Consider the following 25,003-nt stretch of genomic DNA (forward strand, 5'->3'; position numbering starts at 1 on the left):
TGATAGACAGAAAGTGCTGGAGTAACTCAGCAGGTCAGGCAGCATCTCTGGAGACCACTTCTTCAGACTGATATTGCTGATATTGTACATTGATGTTGCTCGGTTTCTTCAACTGTCCTTACTGGGCAGCAAGTTGGCACACGGGTAGAGTTGCTGCCTTACAGTGCCAGAGAACTGGGTTTGATCCTGACTACAGGTGCTGTCTGTATGGAGTTTGTACGTTTTCCCTGTGACCACTTTGGCTTTCTCCGGGTGCTCTGGTTTCCTCCCACATTCCAAAGATATGCTGGCTTGTAGGTTAATTGGCTTTGGTAAGATTGTAAATTGTCCCCAGTGTGCAGGATAGTGTTGGTGTACCGGGTGATCGCTGGTCAGCGCGGACTCGGTGGGCCGAAGGGCATGTTTCTGCGCTATATCTCTAAACAAAACTAAACTACTGTACAGATGAAAGCATTTTTAATATTTTGGAGAATTACACATTTGAATAGTGTTTTGTGATCCTTTTTAGCTTAGTTTAATTTAGAGATACAGCGTGGAAACACCAAGTCCATGCTGACCAGCGATCCCCGTACACTAGTTCAATCCTACACACTGCCGACAATTCACAGCGTGCAGGTTAGAACTATACTGGAAGTGGTTCTATCTTTCCTCCCACATAACTACGGTGGTGGTCATATCTTTCAGTATGCCTGTCCTACACACTGTGAATTGTCCTTAGTGTGTAGGATAGAACTAGTGTACCGGAGCACCCGGAGAAAACCCACGCAGTCTCGGGGAACACCCGTGTTCAGGATCGAACTCTGGTTCCTGGCGCTGTAAGATAGCAACTCCACCGTGCCGCCATTGTGCCGTCCCAAGGTATTGTGTATTTTGTGTCCTTTACTGTTTATTGCCCAGTGTATGTTTATTGGCTGTTGCAATAGTAATGTGCATATTAAGCCCCTTACTCGTTTAGAGTCATAGAGTGATACAGTGTGGAAACAGGCCCTTCAGCCCAACTTGCCCACACTGGCCAACAAGTCCCATCTACACTAGTCCCACCTGCCTGTGTTTGGTCCATATCCCTCCAAGCCCATCCTATCCATGTGCCTGTCTAACTGTTTCTTAAACTTTGGGATAATCCCAGCCTCAACGACCTCCTCTGGCAGCTTGTTCCACACACCCACTACCCTTTGTGTGAAAAAGGTACCCCTCAGATTCCTATTAAATCTTTTCCCCTTCACCTTAAACCTGTGTCCTCTGGTCTTCGATTCACCTAGTCTGGGCAAGGGAGTCTGTGCATCCACCCGATCTATTCCCCTCATGATTTTATACACCTCCTTGCATGATTTTATACAGTTTGTAGTGGACAATCGGCAATAATAGACACCATTCCCTTCACATGTGGTCCGTTATAGCGAGGGTTTACTCTATTGGAAAATACTTGCTTTTTAGTTCCGTGCACCCAGTGGATGCCACACTGCGGAATTATAAATATAACGGGCCATTATGGATAGTAGGAAGACTCCCTGAACCCATCTCTAGATACCAGATATCATGCTCTGGTTCTGGGCTCCTGGGCCACTGTGGTCCAAACCTGGCTTGGCCAGGCCTTGACATTATCTTAGAGTCATACAGCATGAAAACAAGCCTTTTGGCCCAACTTGTCCTTGCCGCCCCATCTAAGTTAGTCCCATTTGCCTGGATTTGATCCATATCCATCTAAACCTTTCCTATCCATGTTCTTCTCCAAGTCTCTTTTAAATGCTATTATAGTACCTGCCTCAACTACCTCCTCTGGCAGCTCGTTCCATATACCCACAAATATTCCCTCAGCTTCCTATTAAAGCTTTCCTCTCACCTTAAATCTATATCCTCTGCTTCTTGGTTCCTCTACTCTTAAAAATGTGCATTCATCCTATTTATTCCCTTCATGACTTTATACACCTCAACCCTCAGCCTTCTGCATTCCAAGGAATAATGTCCTAGCCTGCCCAACCTCTCCCTACAGTTCAAGCCCTCTGTTGTCTTGGCAACATACTCGTGCGTCTTCTCTGCACCCTTGTGTAGGAAAGGGAACTGCAGATGCTGGTTTAAATCGAAGGTAGACACAAAATGCTGGAGTAACTCAGAGGGTCAGGCAGCAGGTCTGCCTGAGGGTCCAGTCTGAAGAAGGGTCTCGACCCGAAACATCACCCATTCCTTCTCTCCAGAGATGCTGCCTGACCCTCTGAGTTACTCCAGCATTTTGTGTCTACCTTCTCTGCACCCTTTCCAGCTTAATGACAGCTTTCCTACAGCAGGGCTACCAAAACTGAACAAAATACTTTAAATGCGGCCTCACCATTGATGGCGAGACCATTTCTAGATGGTTAAAATGGACGCCCTGAATCTATGTGGACCTTGGGAAGGCTGAACTTTCTAACTAAAGGCTTTGTTTTGCTTCTCACACAGGCCAACATCAGCAATGCCTTTTGGTTGCATAACACTTGGTGACAAAAAGGATTATAATAACCCTTCAGATGTAACGGACAAATATGACTTGGGACAAACAGTCAAGACGTAAGTATACACCAAGATATCGATTCTCCTGGAGATTATAATCATCATGGTAAAATATTACCTTCCCTTTAACGAGGGACAGTTTAATCAATGAATAAGTTACAAAGCTTGACTGCTGGAAACACAAAGAAGATGGATATTAATATACAGTCATAGAGAGTCATCATCATACAGCACCAAAACAGGCCCTTGGGCCCAGCTTGCCTATGTCGATCAACAAGCCCCATCAACACAAATCCCACCTGTCTGCTTTTGGCCCATATCCCTCTAAACCTACCCTATCCTTGTACTTGTCTAAATGGTTCTTAAACATTGCGATAGTACCTGCAAATACCTGGTAGCATAGTTTTATTGAGATTTAATGTGGTCATACAGAATGGTAAACCTGAAGACGACCTGAAGACGATAATTGAACAAGACATGGTGAATTTATAACGTGTCCTTTCATTTCTGGGCCAGTTAGTTAAATCCAATCAATTAAGAGAAAATCTCTACTCCATCTCCATTATAAAAGACTTGTTTAAGGCAATTCCAGCTTCTGTTGTTACTGAATTGATGAAAAAAACATTACAAAACACACAAAGAAAAAAAAAAGGTTGAATGGCCTCATGAGAGTTTAGTTTTAGTGATACAGCATAGCAACAGGCTCTTCAGCCCACCATGAGCATGCTGACCATCGATCACCCGTCCACACTAGTTCTATGTTATCCCACTTTCTCATCCACTCCCTGCACACTCGGGACAATTTAGAGAGGGCCAATTAACCTGCACGTCATTGGGATATGGGAGGAAACCGGAGCACCCAGAGGAAACCCATGTGGTCACAGGGAGAATGTGCAAACTCTGTACAAACAGCACCGAAGGTCAGGATCGAACCTGGTCTCTGGCGCTGTGAGGCAGCAACTCTACCAGCTGTGCCATTGTTGAACAGTAAAAAGCATAGACCATAGAACAGTAGAGCAGAAGAACAAGCCATTCCTCCACAATGTCTGTGCCGAGCATGACACCATGACACAGTGGCGCAGCGGTAGAGTTGCTGCCTTACAGCGGCAGAGACCTGGGTTCGATCCTGACTACAGATGCTATGTATATGGAGTTTGTACGTTCTGCCTGTGACCGCATGGGATTTCCCCAGGTGCTCCAGCTTGCTACCACACCCCAAAGATGTGCAAGTTTGTTTGGCTTTGGTAAAAAAATCGTATATTGTCCCTAGTGTGCAGGATCGTGCTAGTGTACAAGGTGATCGCTGGTTGGCGAGGACTTGGTGGGCTGAAGGGCCTGTTTCCACGCTGTATCTCTAAAGTCTAAATTAAAGTCTAAAGTCCAACTAATCTCACAGGCCTGCACATGACCCATATCCCTCCATTCCTTGCACTTCCATCTGCCTATATATAAGAGCCTCTTCAATGTCACAATTGTATTGTGTAGATTTGTGAGTCAGAGAACACTACATTTGCAAATGTGAACTACAAAAAGAATTGGAAATATTCAGCAGGTCAGGAAGCATCTGTGGAAAGAGAGAAATTGAGTTTCCATCCAAACTGGCTGTTTGTGCTACACAGTGGGAGAGCTGTTGCCCTACAGCGCCAGAGACCCGAGTTCAAACGTTTTCACACAGAGGGTGGTAGGAAGATGGATCGAGATGCCAGAGGAGGTAGTTGAGGCAGGTACTATAACAACATTTAAAACACATTTGGACAGGTACATGGATGGGAAAGGTTTGGAGAGATATGAACCAAATGCAGACAGGTGGGACCAGTGTAGATGGGACATGTTGGTCGGCTTGGGGAAAGTTGGGACGAAGGGCCTGTTTCCATGTTGTATAACTCTATGACTCTCTCTGGGCCAACTGCGGAAAAATGGGATGGGCTTAGATGGGGCATCTTGGTCAGCATGGATGAATTGGGCCAAAGGGTCTTATTTGATGCTGTATGACTCAATGGGTAACAAAATTCTGAAGGAATGTTTTTGCTCTCAATATTAACAGGGCAATGAAATAACTTAATGGAGTGTATTGTTGAAGAGCCTACTTGTTACGACTGTTTGATTGTCAATTCCTGAGTGGTTGAGTTGACTGAACATAAATCGTTGGCCTTTTGTTCTTAAAAAGTCATCTTTTTAAAATCTGCATTACAAAAGATTGTGAGCTCTAGCTATTGGATTTCTCGTCCCAGAATGGATTTTCTAACTCGTTTTGATTGGGGAAATATTACCTGTAGAAATGTGCCACTCTTGGATACAAAGGTTAATTGAAGTTTCAATTGATCTGAACAATGTAATTTAAAATCGGAACCACCGTTTGAAATTCTGTTGGTATCACAGATTAGCAAATTTTCTATTGTTGCTCGACAAGTGACTTTTTGAAGATACCTTAGTTTAGTTTTTTGTACAGATGTACACCACAAAAAGAGGCCCTTCAGCCCACCGTCACCGAGCCCGTGCCAACCAGCTATTTCCCCACACACTAACACTATCCTATACGCACTTGGGACAATTTTACCGAAGTCAATTAACCTACAAACCTGCAGGTCTTTGGAATGTGGGAGGAAACTAGAGCACCTGGAGAAAACCCACGCAGGTGAACGTACAAACTCCGTACAGACAGCACCAGTAGTTGGGATCGAACCTGGGTCTCTGGCACTGTAAGGCAGCAACTCTACCGCCGCGCCACTGCACCTAAGTGACTTCTTGAACTACCTATTATCCTCTGCAAAAACTATCCCTGAGGAAATGTGTTAAATTTCACTTGGAATCTCATCATGTCCATAAACCAACTTCACACTTTGGAATTAATAAAAAGAAAAGAAATTCACGAGTGTCAGAGATCAGAAATAAAAATAGAAGCTTATGAAAGGTGTCATTGAGTATGGATGGTGGCTTTAGAATTTCAGCATTTTTTGGAATGGTGTTAAGTATTGTCAGTATTGTGTTCAGGTTTGGGCACCATGTTATAGGAAAGATGTTGTCAAGTTGGAAAGGGTGCAGAGAAGATTTATGAGTAGCGCAGCGGTAGAGTTGCTGCTTTACAGCGAATGCAGCGCCGGAGACTCAGGTTCGATCCTGACTACGGGTGCTGCACTGTAAGGAGTTTGTACGTTCTCCCCGTGACCTGCGTGGGTTTTCTCCGAGATCTTCGGTTTCCTCCCACACTCCAAAGACGTACAGGTATGTAGGTTAATTGGCTGGGTAAAATGTAAAAATTGTCCCTAGTGGGTGTAGGATAGTGTTAATGTACGGGGATCGCTGGGCGGCACGGACTTGGTGGGCCGAAAAGGCCTGTTTCTGGCTGTATATATATGATGATGATGATGATGATATTGCCAGGACTCGAGGGCCTGGGCTATAGGGAGAGGATGACAGGCTCGGACTCTATTCCTTGGAGCGCAGGGGGATGAAGGGTGATCTTATAGAGGTGTACAAAATTATGAGAGGAATAGATCAGCCAAACGCACAGTCTCTTGCCCAGAGAAGGGGAATCGAGAACCAGAGGACATGGGTTTAAGGTGAGGGGGGAAAGATTTAATAGGAACCTGAAGGGTAACTTTTTCACACAAAGGGTGGTGGGTGTATGGAACATGCTGCCAGATGAGTTGAGGAAAGTACCTTCGCAACATTTAAGAAGGATTTAGACAGGTACATGGATAGGACAGGTTTAGAAGGATAAAGGGCCAAACACAGGCCGGTATGACTAGTGTAGATGGGCATGTTGATTGGTGTGGGCAAGTTGGGCTGAAGGGCCTGTTTCCACGCTGTATGACTCTGACTCTCTCCCATTCTGGATCTGCACACCCTCTATTGGAAAAGAACCATGCTCACTTCCCACTTCAGCACTAATTAAAAAACATTTGAAACAATTACCCACTTGGCAAATGAACAAATTCTGCTTTCTTTATCGGAAACTTTGATGATTTGAAATATCTCAAATTGCAAATTAACAAATTATAAAAAAAACCTTCCTTTAATTTTCTCTGCTCCAAGGAAATAATCGCACCATGTATAATCTTTCCTCGTCAAACCCCCAACAAATTATTAATGTAATCCTGTCTGAGCTGTTGTGTTGAAAATTCTACATGGTACATCACATGTTCATAAGTCAGAGAAGCAGAATTAGGCCATTTGGACCATCAAGTCTGCTCCACCATTCAATCATGGCTGATCTGTCTTTCCTTCTCAAACCCATTCTCCTGCCTTCTCATAACCTTTGACAGATTCTTGCTTGGTAAGGTTGTCAATGTCCGCTTTAAAAATACCCATGACGGCCTCCACAGCCATCTGTGGCAATGAATTCCACAGATTCACCACCCTCTGACCAAAGAAATTCCTCCTTATCTCCATTCTTATCTCAAGAGAGAGCTAGATAGAGCTCTTAAGGATAGCGGAGTCAGGGGGTATGGGGTGAAGGCAGGAACGGGGTACTGATTGTGAATGATCAGCCATGATCACAATGAATGGCGGTGCTGGCTCGAAGGGCCGAATGGCCTACTCCTGCACCTATTGTCTATTCTAAAGGTATGTCCTTTTATTCTGAGGCTGCACCTCTGGTCCTAGACTCTCCCACTAGCATCCCCTCCACATCCACTCTATCTAGGCCTTTCACTATTCGATGTTTCAATGAAGTCCCCCCTCGTCCTAAACTCCAGTGAGCACTGGCCCAGAGCCACCAAATGCTCATCATACATTTAACTGAGATCGATTCATCCAGAGAACATTAGAATGACTTCCTTGCTTTTGTAGGAAAATAACTGCAGATGCTGGTACAAATCAAAGGTATTTATTCACAAAATGCTGGAGTAACTCAGCAGGTCAGGCAGCATCTCGGGAGAGAAGGAATGGGTGACGTTTCGGGTCGAGACCCTTCTTCAGACTCCTTGCTTTTGTAATCAGTGCCCCTATTTACAAAGCCTAGTATCCAATCTCTTCTCAAGCTGTTCTGCCACCTTCAAAGATGTACTAATCTTGACCCCCCAGACCCTTTGTGCTTCCATCTTGACCCCCCAGACCCTTTGTGCTTCCATCTTCATCAGAATATTGCTACCAGAATCATTTTCCCATGGTGGAAATGTCAAAGACTCTGGGGCAGAGCTTTAAGGCGAGAGGGACAAAGTTTAAAATAAATGTGCAAGGCTAGTTTCTTTACACAGATGGTGGTGGGTGCCCAAAAAGAGCTGCTCAGGGTAGTGGTGCAGGCAGATACAATAGTGGTAAATAAGAATCTTTTAGAGAGGAGGTAATAGAGAGATAGGCAGAGGAAATTAGTTTATCTTGGGATTGTGTTCAGCATAGACATTGTGGCCTGTTCCTGTGATGTGGTTTTCTATGTTCTTTGTTCTAGATTACATTGCCTTTCCATCTTGATTCTTTTATCCAGAATGTAGGATTTAAGGTTTCTCTGCATTAAATAATGTATGAAGTGTTGGCCCATTTAACGAGTCTGCCAGCGTCCTCCCAAGTTTTCCAACTATCTCCTCACCAGTAGTACCTTTTCTCAATTTTTTAAAAGACCCAAGCACAAAGGTGGCACAGTGGTGCAGCAGTAGAGCTACTGCCATGCAGCGCCAGAGACCTGGGTTCGATCCTGACCATGGGTGCTATCTGTATGGGGTTTGTACCTTCTCCCTGAGACTGCATGGGTTTTCTCCGAGAGCTCCGGTTTCCTCAGATTTGTAGGTTAATGGGCTTTTGTAAATTGTCCCTAGTGTGTAGGATAGAACTAGTGTAAGGGTGATCGATGGTTGGCATGATCTTGATGGGCCTGTTTCCACGCTGAATCTCTAAAAAATCATTTATATACAAGTAATTATATACATTAAAACATAACGAATAATATACATTTATATATAACGTATATTGGTCATTTATATATAACGAACATTGATCCGATGGAGTTGAATTTGTTACTGAACTTCAGAAATTAAGTGATGACGTTTTGTGGTTTCTCATTTTATTCCTCTCTCTTTTTCAAAAACAGGGAGGAGTTCTGCGAAATATTAAGGGCAAAAGAGAAATCTACCGGGAAAATGTACACTTGCAAGAAGTTTTTAAAGAAAGATGGAAGAAAAGTTAGAAAAGCAGCAAAAAATGAAATTATGATTTTAAACATGTAAGTCCTTGCTCTTGTGGCACCTCTTCCATTGTGAAGTTAATCCATCACCATCATTTAAGTTGCATGCAACCCACATTTTGACTTCCTTACATAACGTGAGTGAACCCAGGCAGGAGAAAGGTCAACATTTCATTCTTTTTAATACAGGTGATGTCTCACAGCGCCAGAAACCTGGGTTCAATCCTGGCCTCGAACGGTGTCTGTGTGGAGTTTGCACATTCTCCCTGCAACCACATGGGTTTCCTCCAGGTGCACCAGTTTCCTCTCGCATCCCAAAGATGTGTTAATTTGTAGGTTAATTGGCCCCTGGAAATTTCCCCTAGTGTGTTGAGAGAGGATGAGAAAGTGGGATAGCATGGTATTAGTGTGAACGGGCGATCGATGGTTGGCGTGGACTTGGTGGGCTAAAGGGCCTGTTTCCATGTCTCTCCAAACTAAACTAAACCAAAAGCCGCATGTAATCAAAAATAACAATGTGTGTCCATTAATGATGCACAGAATTGCCAGTTTACCTTTGTTTTGGATCAGTTTTTGTATTGGAACTTGAAACCATTTCCTTCAGGCTCAAGCCAAACTGGTCCCAACTGGAACCAAAGCAATGCTGGTGTGCAGAATGATTTTGCTATCTCCTGGTCACCTAACACGCTGGCAATTACATTTGTGTGTGCCTGGGTGTGTATGTGTGTGTGTGTGCAGAGCTTCACATTCATATGATGATCCATGATTATCCATGTAGAATGATTTTGCTATATCTTGGTCACCTAACATGCTGGCAAATCTAAGAGTTGAGGCTTTAAATCATTGTTGGTATCTCTGCCTGAACTTTAGAGTAGGATTCTCAGCTTTGTGATCACCTTCCTCCAAGGTTTTGCTTCTTTGCACCTCAATAAACCGCTGTGGGAATTAGAGGCACGTTTTCATACTTTGACTTTCTGAAGATATTGGGCACGAGTGAATATCTACTTTCATCCCTCTCTCATCTCTATTGCAAACTTCCCCTATTTTTTCCAGCTCATTACTGTTCTAATTCCTTGTTTCACTTACCTCTTTGTGACAAAATGTGTACATGAACAATTTCACTTTGTTTAATCCATTTCAGTGCATTGCTTATTACCTGCAAAAAAAGATAAGTCAAGTCAAGTCAAGTCAATTTATTTGTATAGCACATTTAAAAACAACCCACGTTGACCAAAGTGCTGCACATCTGACCAGGAAAAAAAAAAAAGAAACATACAGTGGCAGGCAGCCAAACACAACGGCGCGGCCATCTTGAACAAAATGTTAATTCAATCACCCACAGTCCAACAATAAAAGCACTAAACAGGCACCCAAAATTACCCAACCCCAAAAACCCCCCAAAACACAGTCCAACAATAAAAGCATTAAATAGGCATTCAAATCACACACCCCAAAACCCCCAAAAACACAGTCCAACAATAAAAGCATCAAACAGGCACTCAAACCACCCAACCAAACACACAAAAAAAGAAACATCCATCAAAGAAACATCCATCACAGTGAGTCTCCTCCAGTCCTCTCTCTCCTCACTGTGATGGAAGGTCACAATGTCTTTCCCTTCTCCCGCTGTGCCTCGCCCGCAGTCAGGTTGTTGTGGTTGCAGGCCGCACCGGACGGTCCACAGCGGGCCAAGCCCAAGGCGCGTCGCGTCGCAGCCGCTCCCGCAGCCTCCGAAGACGGCCGGCTCCGCCGATGATAAGTCCGATCCGGGGCGGGCGAACACGCTGCTGCCGCTGTTGTTGCACGTCGGGGCGGTCGTGGCTCCCGACATTGAAGCCCCCGCCCAGCAGAGAAATATCCCGCGGCCATCCTAGGCCGCGCCGGACGGTGAAATGTCCGCGCCCCAAGCCCCGCGATCCGGGGCGGGCGAACACGCTGCCGCTGCCGGAGCTCCCGATGTCGGCATCCACGCGGCCCGAGCCTAAGGCGAGTCGCAGCTGCTCCCGCAGCCTCCGAAGACGGCCGGCTCCGGTGGTGGTAAGTCCGATCCGCGGGCTCTGCGAACCAGAGCCCTGGAGGCCGACAGCTCCAGGAGTTGGGCCGATGGTAGGCCGCAGCAGGAACGGAGACACGGCCCAGAAAACAAAGGTCGGGTCTCCGTTCTGAAAGGACACATATTTACAGTGTTAGTTTCCCCCTCCCCCCCACATACACACATAGTACACAAACACAAAAACACCACATCACAACTACAATTAAGACAAAAAAAAAACAACAAAAACACAAAGACAAATGGACCGCAGGTGAGCGGCAGCTGCTAGGGCAGTGCCGCCATTTGATAAGGACAGACTCGGACAATTTTTTTACTTCCAAGAAATCTGTTTCGAGGCAGTCAATTAAAGTTATCCACAAATAGGATTTCTGCACTAAATGTATTTGCAATTCTTCAAAAACACCTATTGCAGTCTTAACTGTTTCAGCGTCTACAAGTAACTAATTGGAGACCCTCGGACTGTCTTTAATTGGATTTTACTGGACTTTATTTTGCACTGAACATTATTCCCTTTATTCCCTGTACACTGTTGATGGCTCCATTGTAATGATGTATAGTCTTTCTGCTGACCAGATAGCACACAACAAAAAGCATTTCATTCTACCTCAGTACACCTAACAATAATAAACTAAATTAAACTAAAACTAAACTAACGAGTGTATTATGTGACTCATTTTCACTCGAAAGTAACGTATTTGCAGCATTTAATACAGTAATAAGCAAAAATCAAGTGTAGCCAATCACCTTGCTTACTTATCACTTCAGATCAAAAGGTTATTCAATCAATCAATACTTTATTACAGACTCAAGGTCCAGATAAAAGCCAAGACATTACATATAATAAACATACAGAAGCACAATAAGTTACATACAAAAGCATAGTAAGTTACTAACAAATTACTAACAAAAGCACAATAAATTACATACAAGCACAATGCACGGTTTAAAGCATCAGCCATCAGTGATCAACAACTAGACGACTATACCAATGTCTCCACAACTGTGATTGGTAGCGTGTAGTACTAAACCTTATTGGTGATAATGCCAAGATGATCTCATTTTCAGAGTCATTAATTCGGCAAATAAATTTATACATTAAATTTCTCAGCACGGCTTGTAGGGTATTAACTCCTGCAGCCGCAAACATTTCACTTGCACTACAACATCTAGGTCTCTTAAGTAATATCCTCATAGCATCATTAAAAGCTACCTGAAGACTCTGTAAGCTAGCTTTTTTATAAGTTGACCACAAGTGTGCAGTGTAGAGTGGTGTACAGTATGCTCTGAACAGAGACATCTTCACCCCATCTGTACATGCACCAAACTTGCGCAAGAGAATGTTTTAATTATTATTAAATGAACTATTATTTAATAAAATATTCACCATTTTATTTATGAAATTATCAATTATTATTGAAAATTATTCTTTCAGGTAAGAATCTCATTGTCCAATTTTGCGACATTTGACAATAAAATAATTTTGACCCTCTCTCTTGACTCTTGAAATGAATATGATTTCATCTCATTCATTAAAATTGCAGATTGCTGATATCCTTTGTAGATGGCTACGCCAATATGTCTGAATGGTCTCGACCCATTCCGTCTATCCAGAGATGCTGCCTGTCCCGTTGAGTTACTCCAGCATTTTGTGTCTACCTTCAATTTAATCCAGCATCTGCAGTTCTTTCCTACACATCTATGCCAATGTGACTTTCCTTTCCAAGAAAAAATTAGTTTCATTTGAAATTAGTTATTTGGTGATCACAAATGTACGTGTGTGTGTGTGTGTGTACATAGCTTCACATTCATATGATGATCCATTAGCTTGATGCACCATGTGTAGAAAGGAACCGCAGACCCTGGTTTATGCCAAAGGTAGACACGAAGTGCTGGAGTAACTCAGTGGGTCAGGCAGCATCTCTCGAGAAAAAAGGATGGGTAACATTTCAGGTCCATTTGAAAAAGGGTTCTGACCCAAAAAGTCACCCATCCTTTTTCTCCAGAGATCCTGCTTGACCCGCTGAGCACTTTGGGTCTACCTTGATGCACTAGTCTGTCTCAATCGTGCCTGCCTATTCTTCGACTCCAAGGAAGTTGCTGAGTCCCAGCAACTGGAAATACAGGCTCTCACCAAGCTAGCTGTTCCTGCCAGTCAAATAAGCATTTGGCATTGAAATCTCCACCTTCCTCATATCAGCAATCACACAAACAATCCATAATCCTGGTATTTACAGGCCTTCTAAAATCCTTAATTAAACAGCTCTATACACCCATTTGGCATGTCTGTAAATCCAGAGATTTGGTTCATAATTTTAACAATTAATAAAAATAATTTCAACGTTTTGCAGAAAGATAATTATTCTGTGCTGGTTTGGTCATTTTGTAAACTAAAACAAAAAACACAATAATTTCCCCTTTTTTAAAAACGTTGTATGGTTTAAAGTGAAGTACATTTCATACACTGCAAATATCATATAAGTTTACCAACGATAGACATAAAGTGCTGTAGTAACTCAGCGGGTTAGGTAGCATCTCTGAGTAGAAGGAATGGGTGACGTTTCAGGTCGAGACCCTTCAGGCTCCTCTGATGAAGAGTACCGTCCTCAAATGTCACCTATTCCTTTTACTCCAGATCCATTGAGTTACTCCAGCAATAAATGTTTATCTTTAGTATAAACCAGCATCGCCAGTTCTTTGTTTCTGTTCATTGTAAGTATTGTCGTTTATCAATTTGAGTTTATTGTCATGTGCACAGAAACAGTGATGTTCAGGCACAATGAACATCTTGCTTGCAGCAGCATCACAAATCCATAGATTTACCATAAAATACATATAAATTCTGCAAGGCAAAAATAAAAGACAATGCAAAAAAAGATGAAAAGGCAATGAAAAATGAAACGAGACATGTGACAGGGCGGCACGGTGGTGCAGCAGTTGAGTTGGCGCCTTACAGCATCAGAGACCCGGATTCGATCCTGACTAATGGTGCTTATCTGTACGGAGTTTGTACGTTCTCTCCGTGACCTGGATTTCTCCGGGTGTTCCTATTTCCTCCCACACTCCAAAGCCATACAGGTTTGTAGGCTAATTGGCTTGGTAAAATTGTTAATTGTCCCTAGTGTGTGTAGGAAGTGCCAGTGTGCGGAGGCCACTGGTCGGCGCAAGCACAGATGGGCTGAAGGACCTGTTTCTGTGCTGTATCTCTAAACTAAACATTATTGCAAATCACAATTAGAAAACAACATGGTGGCGCAAGAGGTGGTCTGTAGTGTTCTATACTGAGGTAGGATTGAGGCTGGGCAAGTTGGTTCAAGAACCTTATTATAGAGAGTATTGTTCCTGGACTTGCTGATGTGAGACTTCAGGCTTCTACACCTTCTGCACAAGGGAAGTAACAAGGAAAGGGCCTGGATTGTGGGATCCTTGCTGATAGATGTTGCCTTCTTGAGATAGTAGCTCATGTAGATGTTTTTGATGGTGGGGAGGGCTGTACCCGATGATGGACACAGAATGCTGGAGTAACTCAGCAGAAGAGGCAGCATCTCTAGATAGGAATGGGTGAGGTTTCAGGTCAAGACCCTTTTTTCAGACATCTGAAGAAGGGTCTCGACCTGAAACGTCACCCATTGCTACTATCCAGAGATGCTGCCTGTCCCATTGAGTTACTCCAGCGTTTTGTTTCTATCTTTGGTGTAAATCAGGATCTGCAGTTCCTTCCTACACCCTATGATGGACCAGGCTGAGTGCACCACTCTCTACAGCCTCTTGCATTCCACTGCTTTGGAATTACCTTTACCAGGCCATCATGCAAACCAGTGAGGATACTTTCAACAGTAAACCTGTAGAGGTTTATTCATTTTAAGGTGAGAGGGGAAAGGTTTAATAGGAACCAGAGAGGCAACTTTTTCACACAGAGGGTGGACAGTATCTGGAACGAACTGACAGAGGGGGTAGATGAGGCAAGTGCTAAATACATCATTTCAAAGGCATTTGGAAAGGTGTGTGGATCGGAAAGGTTTAGAGGCGTACAGGCCAAACGTGGGTAGTGTCCGCATGGGCAAGTTGGGCCGCACGTCCAGTTTCTTTGCTGTTGAATTCCACCCTTCCTGCCTTTTTCCCCATAACCCTTGACACCCTTTCTAATCAAGAATTTGTTTATCTCTGCCTTAAAAATATCCACTGACTTGGCCTCCACAGCCCTCTGTGGCAATGAGTTTCACAGATTAACTACCCTCTGACTATAGAAATTCCTCCTCGCCTCCTTTCTAAAAGAGCGGCCTCTAATTCTGAGGCTATGCCCTCTGGTCTTAGACTCTCCCACCAGTGGAAACATCCTTTCCAGTGCTGTCAAACGCTCATCATATGCTAACCCACACATTCCTGGAATCATTCTTTCTTGATTACAATCAAGCCAACTACAGAGCACAGATAAAAGATGAAGGGTACAACATTTAGTGCAACGATATAACATTGATAAGTCTGACAAAGTCCAATTAAAGATAGTTCAAATGTCTCCATTGAGGTAGACGGGAGGTCAGGACTGCACTCTAACCGATGAGAGGACCGTTCAGCTGCCTGATAACAGCTGGGAAAAACGGTCCCTAAATCTGGAGGTAAGTTGTTTTCAAACTTCTGTACCTCTTGCCTGATAGATGACATTTATGTCCCTGCATGAAGAGTGTAGAGTGTTTGAGTGTCAGGAACGGAAGAATAAAATTCTTACTTTTGCTGCAGTTTTACAGGCACATTAACGCAAAAATGAAAGAAAGAGAAATATGCAATAAACGACAGCTCAATAAATGGTCAGAATAAGCTAAAAGAGATTACATGAGACACAGGAGTATATTGAAAAGTTTAGTTTAGTTTGTCCTCACAAGAGACTGTTACTTTTGGAGATGTTTGCAGCTCTCACCGTCATTAGTATTGATTTGCTTCTCTCTATCCTCAGGGAGCGCAGGTTTCCTGCTTCTTCAGCCAATACTGAAACACTTTGTTCTTTCTCCCAGGGTGAAGCATCCAAACATATTGCAGCTGGTGGATGTCTTTGAAACACGCAAGGAATATTTCATCTTCCTGGAACTGTGAGTGAACGGTATCGGAAAGCTGGGGTGGGAAGGGCTGGAGCTGGCCTGATGAATGATGACCAAATGGCTGCCAACGCCCCATCTATCCATCTGACATTTTACATGTTAAGATAAAATGTTGTTATAATTTTAAGGGAACCCTGACCTTTGGCTGGATAACAAGTCTATTAACAGCTCAAAAGGATTTGACTTCAAGGAAAGGGTGGCGCAGCGGTAGAGCTGCTGCCTCACAGCGCCAGAGACCTGGGTTCGATCCTGACTACAGTTGCTGTCTGTGCAGAGTTTATACGTTCTCCCTGTGACCTCGTGTGTTTTCTCCGGGTGTTCCGTTTACCTCCCACATACCAAAGACCTATAGGTTAATTGGCTTCTGTAAATCGTTCCTAGAGTGTGTAGGATTGAACTAATGCATGGGTGATCGTTGGTCAGTGGGCCGAAGGGCCTATTTCCACTCTGTATCTCCAAACTAAAAACGAAACTAAGCCACAGTCATTTGTGTTGCCTGCATCACAAGAACAACATCCTTGCACCAATTTGAATATATAGCACATGGCTTATGTAAGCTAAACTAGTATGAAAAGGTTCAGAACAAATCAGAGCAGGTACCGATGAACAAGGAAAGGTGGAGCCCACAATGGTCCATTGTTTGCTGTGAAAGAGGGGATAACCTCTCGTTTCCCTCTCCCCCGACCCTGTCTGAAGAAGGGTTTCGATCCGAAAGGTCACCTATTCCTTTTCTCCAGAGATGCTGCCTGACCCACTGAGTTGCTCCAGCACTTTGTGTCTATCTTCAGTGACATAAGCATAACAGCTAGTGTCGTTAGAATAAATATTTAAAAGAGTGGATCGATTGCTATAGATGTATGTAGATCTTCTGAAGCCAGCAGGCAAAGAACTGCCTCGTTCTGGTGAAAGCAACCTAAAGGGCCAACACACAAAATACATCCTTTCTCCTCGCTAAGATCTCTAATCTTCTCTATCCTCACACATAGTGAACTGTACAGCAAAAAAACCGAAGGTGCTGGAAATCCGAACTCAGGAAACGCTGGAGATACTCGGCAGGCCAGGCAGCATCTGTAGAGAGAAACAAAAAGAAACACTGCTGGTAGAGCTGCTGCCTCACAGCGCCAGAGACCCAGGTTCAATCCTGACATGGGGTGCTCTCTGTGTGGAGTTTGTACATTTTCCTTGTAAGCATTCCACAAAGCACCAGCACAAAGGATGATGAAACAAGGGACTGCAGATGCTGGTTTACACAAACCACCACCTGCAGCTTACACAGAATGTGGAATAACTCAGCAGGTCAGGCAGCATCTCTGGAGAACATGGATAGGTTACATTTTAGTCGGGATCCATTTGGTGAACTGTGGGGATGATCATGAAGTGAGGCCCAGCCCTGACCAGAAACGCCACAAATAGAACGGCTTAGCAGTAGAGCTGCAGCGTCCGAGCGCCGGAGACCCAGGTTCGTTCCTGACCTCGGGCGCTGTCTGTATGGAGTTTGCACGTTCTCTCTGTGACCACGTGGGTTTCCTCCTGCATCCCAAAGATGTGCGGGTTTATAAGTTAATTGGCCTCTGTAAATTGATGCTAGTGTGTGGGGAGTGGATGAGAAAGTGGAATAACATAGAACTGGTGTGACGCTGGTTGGCATGGACTCGTGGGTCATGGATGGCATGGACTCGTGGGTCAGAGCCTGTTTCCATGCTGTATCTCTAAATTCTTAAAGAATGTGAAGAATGGTTGTTGAGGTGAACTTTGGTGATGATCAAGAGGTGAGGCCCAGTCCCAAAGCTGAATTATATTTGATTTGACTCTGTACTGTGGTATAACAAGCTCCAGGGTGTGAGATTGGCGGAGAAATGTTTAGCATAAAGTGGGTCTCCTAGGAGGCTTTTTGCATTTATTACACTGGAAAGCTCATAATTCTTTACATTAAGTAGCTGGCAGCAATGGCAACTCCTGCAGCAAGGTTGTGTGTTCCATTTGTATAAGAGAACAGGGTGTTCTGTGGCTGAGGGACTGTCAACATTTAGCCCCCAGGGGATTTTCAAAGATTGCTCCGTATCTAGTTTCTTAATCACAGTTGTGTTCGTGAGATCAATTGGGGGTTGATGCTGGCCTGGTCCTGAGAGATTTCAGCTGCCTATTTCAGCTTTGCTGAAACAGGAATTTAAGTGGTAGGTGATGTGCATCAGCAGGACTGTTGTAATGGTGAAGGGAGCTCCCTTCCTTTCATGCGGCAACAAGGAACTGCAGATGCTGGTTAATACACAGCACGGCAGGGTGGTGCAGCAGTAGAGCTGCTGCCTTACAGCGCCAGAGACCCGAGTTCAATCCTGACTATGGGCGCTGTTTGTATGGAGTTTATACGGTTCTCCCCGTGATCGTGACGGTTTTCTCCAGGTGCTCTGGTTTCCGTCTACACTCCAAAGATGTGCAGGTTTGTAGGTGAATTGGCTTCTGTAAATTTGTAAACTGTCCCTAGTGTGTTTAGTCTAGCGTTAGTGTACGGGGATCGCTGGTCGGTGCAGACTCGGTGGGCCAAAGGGCCTGTTTCCGCATTGTATCTAAACTAAGCTAAACTACACAAAAAGACACAAAGTGCTGGTGTAACTCAGCAGGTCAGGCAGCATCTCTGGAGAACAGGGATAGATAACGTTTCAGGTTGAGACCCTTCTGCAGACTGATTTGTGACGTTTCGGGTCAAGATGCTTCAGACAGATTTGTGCCGAGAACAAAGGGGGACCCAGCGGGGGGTGGGACTGCTGTCACATGCGGTGGCAGATCTGGTTCGCCACTGTGAGAAGATGACTGTTCAATTAACTTTTTGTAACTTTGTCGGCGCCAGAAACGTGGCGACTCTTGTGTCCTGCCGAGGTGAGGTCTGCTGTATGATTTTACCAGGTTGTGTGCAAAACAAAGCATCTCATTGTACCTAGGTGCATGTGACAATAAAGTGTAATTGAATTGAATCATCATGGGCCAAGGGGCCCGTTCCTGTGCTGCACTGTTCTATGTTTTCTTCAGATCAGGCCTTCAACCTTCAATTCAGAGGTGAGGATGCAATCAATTGAAACCACTGCCGCTGGTCTGATATTTTATCGTTCTTTCGGCTGCCAAGTCTTGACTCATCTTTATTTAATTTCTCACAGCCATCTGCCCTGATTAAATATTTGCTGAATAAGCTCTCTGCCGCAGATAACTTCCTCCAGGACTGGAAGCTGCCCAAGGCACCACACTGAAATATGTTCATGAATGTGAGAGATAAATCTGCTCCGATGCCGAGCTTGTGTTTTGTTGTGTGTCTGTGCACCAGCTTACATTTGCGAAAATAAAGGCCCACTGTGTCAAACCCATGAAAGCCGAGGAAAGCTTTTGAAGTTGCATGTTGACTGCAGGTCTGGAGACAACTTCAATGTGACAGACTCTTGATGTATGATTCATTGCAGATTCAAAGTGTATCTGATCCAACATTTCCAGATACTTTTTTTGCCCCCTGCATTTATTTTTTCGTAAACTAGCTTTGAGAAAACTCAACCCATTACCAGATTGAGAATGTTATCTTATTTTCATTCCAAATTGCATTCTGACCTTTTGTCTTCTTCCCCCACCTAACAATTCCTGCGAATTTAAGCTCCTCTCTGTCCAAATGTTTCATTTATTCTTCCTGCTGGAATCCGATCCAGAGATATTTACATCTGTACAAAATAATTGACTACAAGAATTCTGGCTGGCACTCAGTGAAGTACAGAGTAAGAGTGTAGAAACAAGGAGCCACAGGTGCTGGTTAATACGCAGAAGCACACAAAGTGCTACAGTAACTCAGCAGGTCAGAAAGCATCTCTGGAGAATGTAGAGTTAAAGAGTCATACAGTGTGGAAACAGGTCCTTCGGCCCAACTTGCCCACACCGACCAACATGTCTCATCTACATTAGTCCCCCCCAGTCTACATTTGGCCCGTGTCCCTCTAAACCTGTCCTACCCTTGTACCTGTCCAAATGCCTCTTAAACATTGCGATACTACCTGCCTCAACTACCTCTTCTGGCAGCTCGTTCCATACACCCATCACCCTTTGTGTGAAAATATTACCCCTCAGGTTACCCCTCATCTTTCCCCCCCTCACCCTAAACCTATGTCCTCTGGTTCTTGATTCCCCTACTAGACTGGCCGTCTACCCGATCTATTCCTCTCATGATTTTGCACACCTCTACAAGATCACCTCATCCTCCTGCGCTCAAAGGAATAGCGTCCCAGCCTACTCAACCTCTCCCTATAGCTCAGCCCCCGAGACCTGGCAACATCTTCGTAAATCTTCTCTGCACCCTTTCCATCTTAACAACATCTTTCCTGTAACCTGGTGCCCAGAACTGAACACAATACTGTAAACGCGGCCTCATCAACATCTTGTATAACTGCAACATGACCTCCCAACCTCGGCACAGACTATGTGGGCCGAAGAGACTTGTTCCTGTGCTGTACTTTTCTATCTGTCATCCTTATGACCCTTTCTCACCTCTAGCCTTTGTCACTTATTCAACCCATCTGCAAATCACCCCCCACCACCCCCCTCACCTGCATCCACCTATCACTTACCAGGTTTTGTTTCCCCACCCCACCTCTCTTTTCCAGTTTTTTCCTCCCCACTGCTATCAGTGTGAAGAAGGGTCCTGACCTGAAACTAAGCCAATTCATTCCCTCCACAGATGCTGGCTGAGCCGTCGAGTTCCTCCAGCACTTTGTTTTTTTGCTCAAGATTCCAGCATCCACAGTTCCTTGTCTGCATAAAACTTTCATTATGTTTACTTACAGCATCTGTTAACATTTATAAATTTGTAATTTAGATTTGGGATATTTTCAGGCTATGCATACTTGGACTTGAATTCCGTTGCACAGCCTGAGGGATTAAACCAGTGGTGAAGTATCACAGTAGTTAGTTCCTGCACTACTAACGCAGAGGCCTGCCTATTGATCTGATGGCATGAGTTCAAAACCCAGTAAGGCAGCAGGAGATTGAAATCCGGAATTTAGGGAAACGTCTTTGGCCAAGAATGATTGTTATAAAACTGCACCTGGTTCATGAATGAGCTTTGGAGAAAGAAATCACCTGCTTAGTTTAGTTTAGTTTAGAGATACAGCGTGGAAACAGGCCCTTCGGCCCACCGAGTCTTCTCCTACCAGCTATCCCCGTGCACTAGAACTATCCTACATGCACTAAGGACAATTTACAATTTTACCAAAGCCAATTAATCTACAAACCCGTACGTCTTTGGAGTATGGAAGGAAACCAGAGATCCTGGAGAAAACCCACCCAGAAATCTGAAGAAGACTGAAGATTCGGAGTCTGAAGAAGGGTCCCAACCTGAAATGTCACCGATGCATGATCTCCAGGGGTGCGACCTGACTGGGTTACTCTAGCACTTTGTGACTTCTTCTATTGTCTTCTGAGTCTATTTGTCTCAGACGCTTAACTCCATGCTCTCCAGAGATGCTGCCTGACTGAGTTATTCCAGCACTTTGTATCTTTTTTTTTAGTAAACCAGCGTCTGCAGTTCCTTGTGTCTGTTTAACTCAATTTCTAGCTCAAGGAAACCCACAGGGTTAAAATGTTTACCAGCATATGGTCAAGTATTAAACCTCCTGACACAGACAGACAGGATGGTGAAGAAGGTAAATGACATGCTTGCCTTTGTCGGTCAGGGCATTCGGCCCATCGAGTCTACTCTTCCATTCAATCGTGGCTGATTTATCTCTCCCTCGTAACCTCTTTCTCCTGCCTTCTTCCCATAACCTCTGACACCCTTACTAATCAAGGATATGTCTATCTCTGCCTTCAAAATATCCATTGACGGCCTCCACAGCCTTCTGTGGCAAAGAATTCCACAGGTTCACCACCCACTGACTAAAGAAATTCCTCCTCATCTCCTTCCTAAAGGAGCATCCTTTAATTCTGAGGTTATGACTTCTCGTCCGAGACTCTCACTAGAGGAAACATCCTCTCCACATCCACACTATCCAAGAATCTGAAGGTGGTGAAATTAATTGAGAGGGAATTCATTGAGGGGGAAAGATAGATCAGCCATGATTGCATGGCGGAGTAGCCTTGATGGGCCAAATGGCCACATTCTGCTCCTATAACTTATGAACATGTTGCAACTGTACAAGCCATTGGTGAGACCACACTTGGAGTGTCATGTGCAGTACAGGAACATTATCACCAAGCTAGAAAGAGTGCAGAAAAACTTCACAGGGATAATGCCAGGAATGGAGGCCTTGAGTTAAAAGGAATGGCTGGATAGCCTGGGACTTTTTCCCTGGAGCATAGGAGGTTGAGGGATAATCGTATAGAGGTATATAAAATATTTTGGGGTGTGGAGAAGGTGGACAGTCACTGTCTTTTTTCCAAGGTCTAAAACTAGAGGGAATGAATGTAACGAGAGAGGGGAGAGAGGTAAAAGGGACCTGAAGGGGAAGCTTTTTGACACGGGGTGATGGGTATATGGAACAAGCTGCCAGAGGAAGCTACAGAAGTGAGAACAATCACAATATTTAAAAGACATTTAATTAAGTACATGGGTAAAAAAAGTTGGGAGGGATATGGACCAAACGCAGGCAGATGGACTAGCTCGGGTAGACAGCTTGGGCGGGAAGGATAAGTTGAACGAAATGTTCCTCTTTCTTTTTTAGATTAGATCATCTTGGCATCATGTTCGGCACATTGAGGTCCAAAGGGCCTGTTCCTGTGTAGGAAGGAACTGCAGATACTGGTTTACACTGAAGATAGACACAAAATGCTGGAGTAACTCAGCGGGACAGGCAGCATCTCTGGATAGAAGGAATGGGTGATGTTTCGGGTCGACACCCTTCTTCAGACCACTGGCCTGTTCCTGTGCTGGACTGATCAATGTCCCAACTCCAGATTATCCCTTTCCCCAACATCCCTTGGCTGTGAGTTGTGGCAACATTTTTATGAATAAGTTGAGCTCTTAGTATTTCCTGGGCTCCTTCGAGGACTGCGGATTATCTAATCCTACCTGTCCCATTGTATTTTTGGAAAGCTTCAACAATAGCTTCCCGACTGGTTTGAAATGAATGCTGTCAGCAACCAGCATTCCGTCCCCTTGGCAACGTGATAATTTTAGCTCTTGAGAAAATGTAACTTTCCGAATTTACATTTTGTCCTCATTAAGATGACAGTTGTGAGAAAGGGAGCGCAAATCTTCAGGTTTCTTACGCAAGGCTCCGCCAACATTGAACACGCCTGATGCAGGGTCACAAAAGTGTTGTCAGCAGCATTTGAAGATGATGATGATGATGATGATAATGATGAGCATAGGTTGTTGACAAAGTTACAAAAGTATTCATTATAATCCCGACGGCCTCTCTGTCCTCTGCTCCCCCCCCCCCCCCAGGATGTCCCACAGGATAAAAATATACGACAGTACATGCCACTTGTGTTCAAGTAAATGACTGGATTTGAGAACTATATATTTTTGAATAAAATGAAGCTTTTGGCGGTGCATGTTTCTTGATGTCATGGTTTCTTTTTTACTGTGGAATAATCTACAAGAGTACAGGTCATGGATAGGATAGGTTCAAAAGGATTTGGGCCAAATGCAGGTAGGTGGGACAAGCGCCGTGAGGATGAGATATGTTGGTCAGCGCGGGCAAGTTGGCGTGTTTCCACGCTATACAGCACACAAACAGGCCTATAGGTCCAACTCACTCTATAGGGTCTCCACTCAATCGCTGGCGTTCCAGCGAAAATAATCCAAGTCTGTCCAACCTTGCCTTATAGTTAATACCCTCCTGTCCAGGCAACATTCTGGTAAACCCTTCTCTCGACCTGAAATGTCACCCATTCCTTTTCTCCAGAAATGCTGCCTGACGTGTTGAGTTACTCCAGCTTTTTGCGTCAGTCTTCTGTTTAAACCAGCATCTGCAGTTCCTTCCTACAACATTCTGGTAAACCTCTTCTGCTCCACCCCTTCCTGTAAAGGCTTATTCCATTCCTGGTTTATTCTTTGCAGAAGGTGGAAAGGCTGTGTGGAGTCGGGAGGTGAGTCATTTACCAAAGGAGGTCGTATTTCTGACCTACTCTTGTAGCCACTGTAGCCGAGGCTAGTTGTGTTAAGTTTCTGTTCAGTGATTATCCCCAACTGACGAAGTGTCTGTGACCTGAAACGTTAATTCCGCTTCCCTTCCCACAGCTGTGGCCTGACCCGCTGCCTATTTGCAGCATTTTCAGTTTCCAATTTTAGATTTCGAGCATCTGCGTTTTCTTTTTAATTTTCATATGCAAAGAATTTCTTTGGCAGCAATGCAGAAAGTCTCCAAGCAACATTTGCCAGCAACACTGGCAGAGAACACGGTTAGGATGTTGAGTGGCTCACCAGGCTTTTAAGGGGGGGGCTTTTAAGCAAAAATTCATTAACATTAAAGAAGTAAATAGATATTGATCTTTCTCGTCCATAATACGAATTTGAAGATGACCCTTATACTGGTTTATGGGGAAAATCGGTGATGAAAATTACTATACTTTTGGATTTTAACATGGAACAAACAACAGTGTAAAGATTAAGGGGAAAGACTTTGTGTTGATTTAAGCTTCCAGTTCAATTCCAGTAAAAAGATATATCTAGACACCAGGAGGTGAAACCTAAATCACAGGAGCACTAATATTAGTGATGGTAATGGTTATAGATCAGCAGCTAATGACATTAATATTCACAATTTACCGTTTTTTATTATTTATTGTCAAAAATAATGTAGAAACAAAGAACTGATATTGATTTATACCAAAGATAGCTACATAATGCTGGAGTAACTTAGCGGGTCAGGCAGCATCTTTTAGTTTAGTTTGGTTTAGTTTAAAGATACAGCAATGCAACAGGCCCTTTGGCTCACCGAGCCCATGCCGACCAGCGATCCCCGCACACTAACACTATCCAACACACTCTCGGGACATTTTTTTACAATTTTACCAAGCCAGTTAGCCTAGAAACCTGTACATCTTTGGAGTGTGGGAGGAAACCATCCCTTTTTCTCCAGAGATGCTGCTTGTCCCACTGAGTTACTCCAACATTTTGTGTCAAATATAGTGTGTAGGTTATTTGCTGAATAAGACTGCAGAGATCACAAACACACTACAGGAACAGATCGTTCAGGCCGCAATGTCCATGGGCTGAAGGGCCTGTTCCTGTGCTGTACTGTTCTACGTTTTACTTAATCAATCCCATTTTTAACATTTTTCCCACATTCT

At 44.1% G+C, this 25,003-nt stretch overlaps 1 protein-coding gene across 3 annotated transcripts in view; it reads left to right on the forward strand.

Moving 5' to 3' along the window:
- Nucleotides 1-25,003, forward strand: part of camkva (CaM kinase-like vesicle-associated a) — a 93,944-nt gene that overhangs the window by 45,921 nt on the left and 23,020 nt on the right. For all 3 annotated transcript variants that reach the window (XM_078414187.1, XM_078414189.1, XM_078414188.1), the window contains exons 2-4: nucleotides 2,434-2,541; nucleotides 8,510-8,641; nucleotides 15,662-15,736. In XM_078414187.1, coding sequence (XP_078270313.1) covers nucleotides 2,447-2,541; nucleotides 8,510-8,641; nucleotides 15,662-15,736 — 302 coding nt within the window. In that variant the 5' untranslated portion in view covers nucleotides 2,434-2,446. The remainder of the gene's footprint in view (nucleotides 1-2,433; nucleotides 2,542-8,509; nucleotides 8,642-15,661; nucleotides 15,737-25,003) is intronic.

The sequence above is a fragment of the Rhinoraja longicauda genome, chromosome 17 (genome assembly GCF_053455715.1).
Source record: "Rhinoraja longicauda isolate Sanriku21f chromosome 17, sRhiLon1.1, whole genome shotgun sequence".
NCBI classification, from domain to species: Eukaryota; Metazoa; Chordata; class Chondrichthyes; order Rajiformes; family Arhynchobatidae; genus Rhinoraja; species Rhinoraja longicauda.